The 8,664-nt window shown below is 39.4% G+C and overlaps 1 protein-coding gene across 11 annotated transcripts in view; it reads right to left on the reverse strand.

The window, feature by feature from the left end:
• Window positions 1-8,664, reverse strand: part of LRBA (LPS responsive beige-like anchor protein) — a 760,533-nt gene that overhangs the window by 548,732 nt on the left and 203,137 nt on the right. For all 11 annotated transcript variants that reach the window (XM_019522192.1, XM_019522187.1, XM_019522186.1 and 8 more), the window contains 4 exons: window positions 4,363-5,403; window positions 3,073-3,248; window positions 1,091-1,244; window positions 501-681 (listed from right to left, as the gene is read on the reverse strand). In XM_019522192.1, coding sequence (XP_019377737.1) covers window positions 501-681; window positions 1,091-1,244; window positions 3,073-3,248; window positions 4,363-5,403 — 1,552 coding nt within the window. The remainder of the gene's footprint in view (window positions 1-500; window positions 682-1,090; window positions 1,245-3,072; window positions 3,249-4,362; window positions 5,404-8,664) is intronic.

The raw sequence follows: 8,664 nt of genomic DNA on the forward strand, positions 1-8,664 counted from the left end.
TACCTCTTCCATGATTTATCAGAAGATTATTGTTCTTTGTTATATATCCTGTAAACTAAAAATACCAGGTATCAAAAAAAAGGGGGTAATCTCTATTTAAGGTATGCATCAATAGGCTAAAATTGTCATAGATAAAATGAAAACATTCATGGCCTATGGATTTCAGCATACAATTATCTAATCTGTACTTAGCTATAGACAGCTATTTTGCTTCAATAAGTTGTCAGAATAAAGAAGTTTTAACCATTATTTAATTAGAAGGGAATATTCTCTGATGGGGCAAACTGGAAGGAACTAAACACAGCATGCACATGAAAAGAATCAATGAAAGACTAAAAGCGATAGAACTAATAAATTAAGGTATCTTTGACTAAATGAAATATTTTTTTTTAGATATTTTCCTATTTCACTTAAATATACAAGAACATAGTTAGCCAGTAGCTAATATTATTTTAAAGCAGTATACTCTTTCCTTCCTTAAAGCAGTTTTACTTGCTTACCCAGTCGAAGGCACTGTCGCAAAATTCCCCCAGATGACATGTTTTTCTCAGCCTCAATCTCAGTGAAGCCAAGAGAGCTTGCAAAAATTAGCACGTCCACAAGGCTGATTAATCTCTGGAGAAACGTTACTGAAGCCTCTATTGAAAGTCCTTGAGTTGGCTCAATATTTTCCAGTTCATGCTACAACGGGAAAATTTGAAAACAACATATAATTCTAGACAAAATACTAAAATACATGAAGAAAACAAATTTGTTAATAGTTCATTATTAGTCATAACTAAAAGCAGTAGTTTAATCATACAATAGGCTAAAGCGTCCAATTGGAAGTATACAGATTCTATTATATTCCACTCCATTCTATTTCAGTGTGCACTGAGGAACCAAGCCCCCCAGATATCATCTTCCATCCTACCCCCACTCTCCACCCTGACAAGCAAGGCCAAATTTCTCTCATGTGAGCAGAGGGAGAAGGAGGGAAAGATAGTGCAAGGGAAACAGCCTTGAGCGGTCCCTGCTCTCCCACACAGCAGATGCAAGAAAGGTCTGTTCCCACAACGATCACTTTCACAATAGAAATTGAATTCCTTACAGTAGCAGATGTAGCAGCAGAAAGCAATGGCAATATACCACCACAAGCCATAATCATGTTGTCCATAACTTGAGAGATTAGGTGAATCGTGTTATGTACAAAGATGACGTTGTCACTGCTGTTCACAAAGTCCATCACTGTCTTCGTAGAATGGCTGTCAGAAACAAACAAAAAAGAAGGTGAAATGAACACAACATCCAAACCAAATGCCTATTTCTGTGGTTACTTCACCCAGTTCAGTTTAAGTCTTTCTGCTGAAATTAAAAAAACATACTAGACAGACTGCTATGATGCAGCTAAGAGCATCTCCTCAAGGTTTGGTCCTTAATCCTGACCTGAAACTGCCCTTCCTTCATCCTCCTAATCCTCTCCAGAGTCTAACTTGACAATTATATCAAAGTGTGTAGTCATATGGAAAATTATTCATTATAAAATAATCTGTGATTATCTGCTACAGTAAAAGGCACTGTACAAATCAATAGTATAGAGCTCCCTTGAGTTGTAAACTGGATCTAAACTAAATGATTTAGGGGTGCTTATACATGTGCTCCAATATGTTCTAATTAGAACACTCTAGATTCACTGCAGCATCCTATGTATAAGCCCCTAAGGGTTTAAAAATGGTTGCTGGGACACTTTAAAGCTAGTTGAATGAGATTTAGTTAAAGCATCACACGGCCATTTTTAAAGGCGGGGGCAGGGGGGCTTAATACACATGATGCTGCGGCTTTTTAATTAGAACAGCTGTCTAAGAGCCACTCTAATTAAAATGCCCCTCCCCTATGGGACTCTTCAACCTGGAAAAGCACAGGCTCAGGGGTGACTTGGTAGCAGCTTATAAGTACATAAGGGGTGTGCATTAGGATCTGGGGGAATACCTGTTCACCAGAGCACCTCAGGGGAAGACAAGGTCCAACCGTCACAAACTCCTGCAAGACTGTTTTAGGCTGGACATAAGGAAAAACTTCTTTACTGTCTGAGCCCCCACAAGGCCTGGAACAGACTCCCCCCAGAGGTGGTGCAAGCACCTACTCTGGTTGCTTTTAAGGAACATTTGGATGTTTATCTTGCTGGGATCCTTTGACCCTAGTTGGCTTCCTGCCCCTTGGACATGGGGCTGGACCCAATGATCTTACAACGTCCCTTCCAGCCCTAATGTCTATGAAGTCTACCCCCGAGCACATGACTAGGCACCCTAGAAGACCAAGTTTAATATTACCAAAGTTTCCCAAGTTACAAATTTAAAACAAGTCTTGAAACAGACTACAAAAACAGTCTCAGAGTCAAGAAAGAAAAGACATTTTCAGTGAAATTCCTAAATTAAGAATGGTATCTTAACTATATTTGCTATTGTATTTGAGTAGGTAAATTAATGTGGCTTTGGAATTTATTCCAAGACATGACTACATTTTATCTTAATCTCAAGGCATAGTTTATACACTTGTAATCTTTTTTATGTCCTCACATATCTCATTACAGATACAACTACATGACTCAAATCCAATTTGACTTCCATGACTTCATACAGATAAGCAGTATTAAACATGTATTGAAATACCAACAGCACTTCTGGCATTAAGTTTTCCCTTTACTGCTAAACTTAATCAATATTTTGTGCACCTTTGTTAAACACATAGGGCTATAATTGCTCCAACAGAAATGCAACAAAACACAGTAGCTGCATCTACCATTCATATGTTAGCACTGACTGGATTGCATTTTCAAGGGAGAAGATTCTTTTAAATTTCCAGAATTATGAATGCTCCTAAGATGCTGAGAACTAGACTTATATTCTGACTGTGAAAAGCATGATCTTACTGAAGTCAATACCAAACCTCCCATTTGCATGTGTGTATGCATGCATGTGTGGTCCTCCAATACACATAGATTTTTGACAGTTATAACAGTCTGCCTCAGCTACACTGGATGTCTTATCTTGAAATACTACTTCATACAATATCTTAGAAGGTGTATCAGCTTACCTTCTCCACATTTGTATATCTGTTTCTACTGAAAAAAGTAAATCTGTGAGCAAACGTTGGTGCATCTGTGACCACTTAAATTCAGGGATACGAAACATGGTAGACCTGGAATCTCGTCTCTGCCCATCTGATGTAGCAGCTAAATCTTGCCCTGATGAATCTTGCTGTCGTGATGTCTGAATCCATAAAACAGAGGCACAAGTTAAAATATCAAATGCTTAGTTTCTTCAAAGTAGCAATAGTTCCAAAACAATGTAGATTAATTGACCTGCATTTTACACAATGCAAGCTTAAAAATGCACATCAAGTAAAACTAAGACACTTGCAGGGCCGCTATTCATTTGATTATATCAAACCTACAAACTACAGTACAACTGCACTACCATCTCTGCTAGTCAAGACAAAAATAAGCAGCAACTAGACCTTACCACATGGGGAGAATATATTGCTGCTGACAGTGATCTTCCTCCTTTAAGGAAGAATGGTGTAGGATGAAGGGCATCCATTGGCAGGTGTCTCTGCAGAAGGGAAGTACTCAGCTACATCAATGTTTAGCCATGATCAGTAGGTACCACTGAACTGGAAGCTAAAGACTAAAGGGTTGTAAGTGGTACACTAAGGGCAAACATCAGTAATCCCAATTCTAAATTAAATGTATATAAAAAGCTAATTTTTTGAAGACTTTGAAGTGATACCATACATGTTCTCAAATAATGGATGCCTGTAGCAGTCAGCTAAAAACTACATTTACAGTTTCTGATGGATGCTGAAGAAAAATTCAGGTCACTTTCTTGACTGAGAGGGTAGCTACAAAGAGACCCATTAGGACTAAGAGCTAGAAGGACAAGGAAGTAAAACGGAAGTTCAATGGAAAAATAGAGGTAATTCAAGGAGAAAAATCTTCTCAGAATAAACATTCATTTTTTTATTCCCAAACTGACACATCCCAGATGGCAAGTTTTAGGATACAGACAAACAAATATAAGAGTAAAAAAGGGGCATGAATGTACTACTCATCAGCTGTTCCAGATAAATTATCCATTGACCTGCAGTTAGTAACAAACAAATCACACTAGCTTAGCCCCCCAAAGAAATTGTTTTTCCATGCCCATAATTATTTGATCTCCTGGCTCAAATAATTTCTTCAGGTAGCCCAGAAAACCCACAACACATACAATCTTATTACCTCCTTAAACTGTATTTTTCTTAATAATGGCATAAACTGTTTGATGTATTTTGGGGGTAAGACACTTTAAAATTTATTACGAGGGAGATATGTAAAAAGGTTACCTCAGGCAGGGGTCTGTGAGACTGAGTGGCTTCCAGGCTTGTGCTGGCTCTCAGTTCCAATCTCTCTGTATCTGATGCAACACTAGAAACATCAAGCTTGGCAATTTTTTTCTCGGAGGGCATGGAAACTTCTAAAGTAAGCGCGTTTCCATCTTCTCCAGTTACTCTGGTTTCACTGACAAGAGTTTTTTCTTCCTCTAACTTTTCATTTGGTTCTGAATTGAGTTGAGTTGTCCCCTCTTGGATTTGAGAACTTCTCATTTCTGACACTGAAGCCAATTCCTGCTTTGTCTCATCCCGGCCTTCAGCACCTTCAGACTCTAAAGGTGTTGGCTCTGGCTCTTTCTCAGAGATAATTTCCTGTTCTACTGCTGGAGTTACTTGGCTTTCATTGTCAAGGTTGTTGTGCTCTTCACTGCCTGTTGGTACAGACTCTTCTGAAGGTAAAGGCAGACTGCTTTCCTCTTTTAAGTCAACAAAGTCATCTTCTTCTTCGACTTCTGGTGTTGACTTGTCCAGTATTTCCGGGCTTTCGAGCATCTCTTCTAATATAGTTTGTGTGGTTGGAGAAGCCCCGTCAGCATCTGGTGTTTCTTCCACAAGCCCCTTAGTTTTGCTCGGAGAATCTTCAATTGCTTCAGCTATTCCAGTTGTGATTTCTGCGTCACCTGATTCTACTGCTTCTTTCTGTAGAGAAAGATCTAAGCCAAGTGCTCTATTTAATTCAGATGTTTTCTGACCATTTTCTTCCACTGGTTTCTTTCCTTCATTGGGTGCTAAATGACTTTGTTGCTCACATTCAGTTGACGGTTTCATCTCCTTTTCTTGGGTACTATGCTCCACATTATCATCTCCAACAATACATGCTGAAGTAGCATCTCTCACCTCCACATACTCCTGTCTTCCTGCTGTTACAGCTTCGCTAACTCCCGATATAGTTCTGATTGGAGTGGAAAGTCCTAAACTACTTCCCTCTCCTCCTTTCCCTTGGTATTCCCTGTACATTTGGGAAAGACTCTCTTTGTGCATTTCAAAAGTTACCTAAAAAGCAAAGGATTTTCAAGGATATTAGAAACTAAATTAGAAGACGTTTCTCTACAAAATAGATTCAGAGGATGATACCAAATGGTACCATCTACCAAACTGCAAAGATGCAATACAACCTTAGTTATATTACAACTATCCTACTGTATGACCATAATATAGAAGTGAAAAACATTAAAAACTAGTCATTTCCTGCCGCAAACCATTTCCTTATTTACAAACAAACAGATATTAAACAAATTCAGCTGTTAATGCAGTCAGGGCAGATGCACGTGCCCCAAATTGAAGAAATACTAGAATGACTCCTTGCACAGAATTAAATGTACTTAGGCTGTGCACACACATTCAAATAACCTAGGAGAATTCTCCCAGGTTTGCTCCCAGGTAGAGAAACTTACCCAGAGCTGTGTACAGACACTCAGATGCTGAAGCCCTGAAGAGTGAAGAGCTTTCAGTGCTGACACTGTGCAGCCAGGGCATCTCAGTGTGCTTTATAGTCTTCCCTAGTCTGCCTAACAGCAGTGTGTAGGGCAGCCCTGACTGGCTGACCCAGACTGCCCATGCAATTTTCCCTGAAGCACAATGTGGGGATTGTGAAGGGGGAGTGTTCTGCAGCAGCTGAGTCCAGTGTGTGACATTGTCTCCTGGCATGGGTGGGTGAAGGGGTGAGAAAAGCTGGAAAGTTATGTTTTCTCCTGAGAGAAGCCATGGCATGTATGAGCATTCACCCTATAACTTTAGGTGTTCCCAGGTTATTTTTCTCCTGGAATAGCCTCAGAGAAAAAGCCTAAACATCTGTATATTCTTGGCTTTCCTGGGAGATCTGGGTCTGTAGAAGGCTAAGGAAAATAACTCCAAGTTAAAAAGTATACAAACAAAATTACCATTTACAAGTTGTATAGTTTATTCCACATGAGCACCAACGAAGACTACGTATCAAACAGTCCCATCATGTATTTGTCATATATATTATAAAAAAGCAAATTTTTCACAGAATTTCAGAAGATGATTTCATGTGTCCTTCCACCTATAAATTCATACACTTTGAGTTTAACTTTGAATGGTGATAAAGAGTAAAATTTAAAAATATACACGCACATTTAATGTGTGAGAAAGAGAATAAATGTGTGTATTTTAGATAATATATATTTAATCTAAAACGTGTGTGCATGTATATTTAGATAATATAATAGGTAAATACAATATATATTTTAGACAATCACATATTCATGCACGCATTCCCCCCTCCCCATATATAGTCTCAACTTAAGTCTAATATTCCAAACCCTCTCACTGATCCTACTCTCAAAACAGATATACCAAAAGTCTGCACAAACTAAGGAAACTCATCTCTCTCCAATAAAATTAAGTTAACAACTTCACATGTAAAACAACAACAAAAGAAATCACTAAAACACTATCTTCTTTTATTGTTGCTAGGTTCTAGGATTTATTTATGCTCTAATTATTTTTAATTCAAATCAATATCTTTTTTTCCCTTTTATCTTGATTGAAGTGCTATTAGTGGTGAGACTTAAAATGAAGTCAACTATTTTTTCCAAAGAGGCAGCCTGAACTAAGCTATTTTTTTCATAATCTAATTTGCTTTCTTCAGCACTGAATATTTCCCACAAACAAATCAAGTACAAAATAGTAACCTTTGTTAAAGACATTCACAGACAACTTCTCTTTTTCTCACTTACTACATATTCTTATTTTGGATAATGTTAAGAAAGTGTTTGTCCATCTGGCATTTAAAGCAATGACTGGTAGGAGTTCAAAAGACAGAAACTTCACTTTTAAAATATAATCTGTTTAATTTTCATTATGTAAAACAAGACATGCGTAAAGGGCATTAAACATAGAAAACTAAAGAATTAGAGAAAAAAGAAAAAGAAAAGAACAGAACGTTCTTTTTTGTTTTAGGTAGTGATCAAAATCTCATTTTGCCACTTTTACCCACAAGATTCAAGCTCAAGTGATTCGATTTCTCTTGGAGCTTCAGAACATGCAGCATTTTATAATAGTAGTGTTCATGAGTTACGGAGACAAGTTACTCAAGTTGAGACAATCAGTAGAACAGCTGGGAATGAACTTGGGTCTCCCCATGCTCTCAGTTCTGTACCCAGGTCCATAAGTCTGAAGGAATCTCCCTCCTTATTTACTTCCCAAATCAATCTTTCTATAAATCTTTGCTTTTCCTTCTTTATACCATAGTTACTCAAATACAAGATGACCCTGATTTTACAACAACTGCCCTGTAATGAGGTGCATGGCTCAGGAGCAGAAGGCTAGCTGCAGGGGGTAAAAAAAGGTAATAGTGTTGGCAACAAGGTATGTGGCTCTTGGGCTGAAGCCCAGCTGCAGGAGATTAGAGAAAACCAGGGTCTGCTGAAAAGGCTCCTTGACTGGTTCTAAGGGGAAGTTAAAAGCTCCTCACAAGGGCAGCAAAAACAGAGACGGTGATGGTATGCTGAGGAATCAGCACTGAGCTGGGACTGCCTCTCTCCCGAGGTCTGAGGAAAGACTGGAGGGTTCACTTTTGTATACTCATGCCTATTGCTTTTGTGATTGCTTATCTTTGTTGTGCTGACAAGTGTTCCCTGGTGGAATAAATGGATTAAAACTGAAAGCCAACTGGACTTCAAGGAAACTGGCTCCAGGGTTGGTCTAACAGAGGAAGCTAAGGAGAATAGTCGGGGAAACACTGAGGTCCTGGAGGGGAGGGGAGCCAGGTGTCCAAGGAGAGTGGTCGTTCCTTAAGGAGACGATCCTCCAAGCCCAAAGAGAGGTAATCCCAACATGGATCAAAGGGAGCAGGAGGGCACACAAGCCCCCATGGCTCACCAAAAGCATCCGGGAATGTCTCCTAGCTAAAAGGGAGACATACACCCAATGAAAAGGAGGGGCCATCACCAGGGATGACTATACTGCAGTTGCTCGGGGATGTAGGGGGGCAGTCAGGAAGGCCAAGGCAGAGATGGAACTGGGACTAGCTTCCCGGATTAAGGACAATAAGAAGTCCTTTTTTAAATACATAGGGGGTAAAAAGAAGGTTCCGGGTAATACGGGGCCCCTGCAGGACACGTTAGGAAATTTAGTCGTCACACCAGACGACAAAGCCAACATATTTAACGATTTATTTGCCTCCATTTTCCTAAGCAGGGACTGGAACAGTCATCCCCCCGCTGGGCCCCCCTCAGGCCCCAGGGGAGGCACACCTAGGCCAAGGGTTAGTGAGGAACTAGTTAGGGAACT

Source organism: Gavialis gangeticus, unplaced genomic scaffold (assembly GCF_001723915.1).
Source record: "Gavialis gangeticus isolate Ggan-Ray unplaced genomic scaffold, GavGan_comp1, whole genome shotgun sequence".
NCBI lineage: Eukaryota > Metazoa > Chordata > Crocodylia > Gavialidae > Gavialis > Gavialis gangeticus.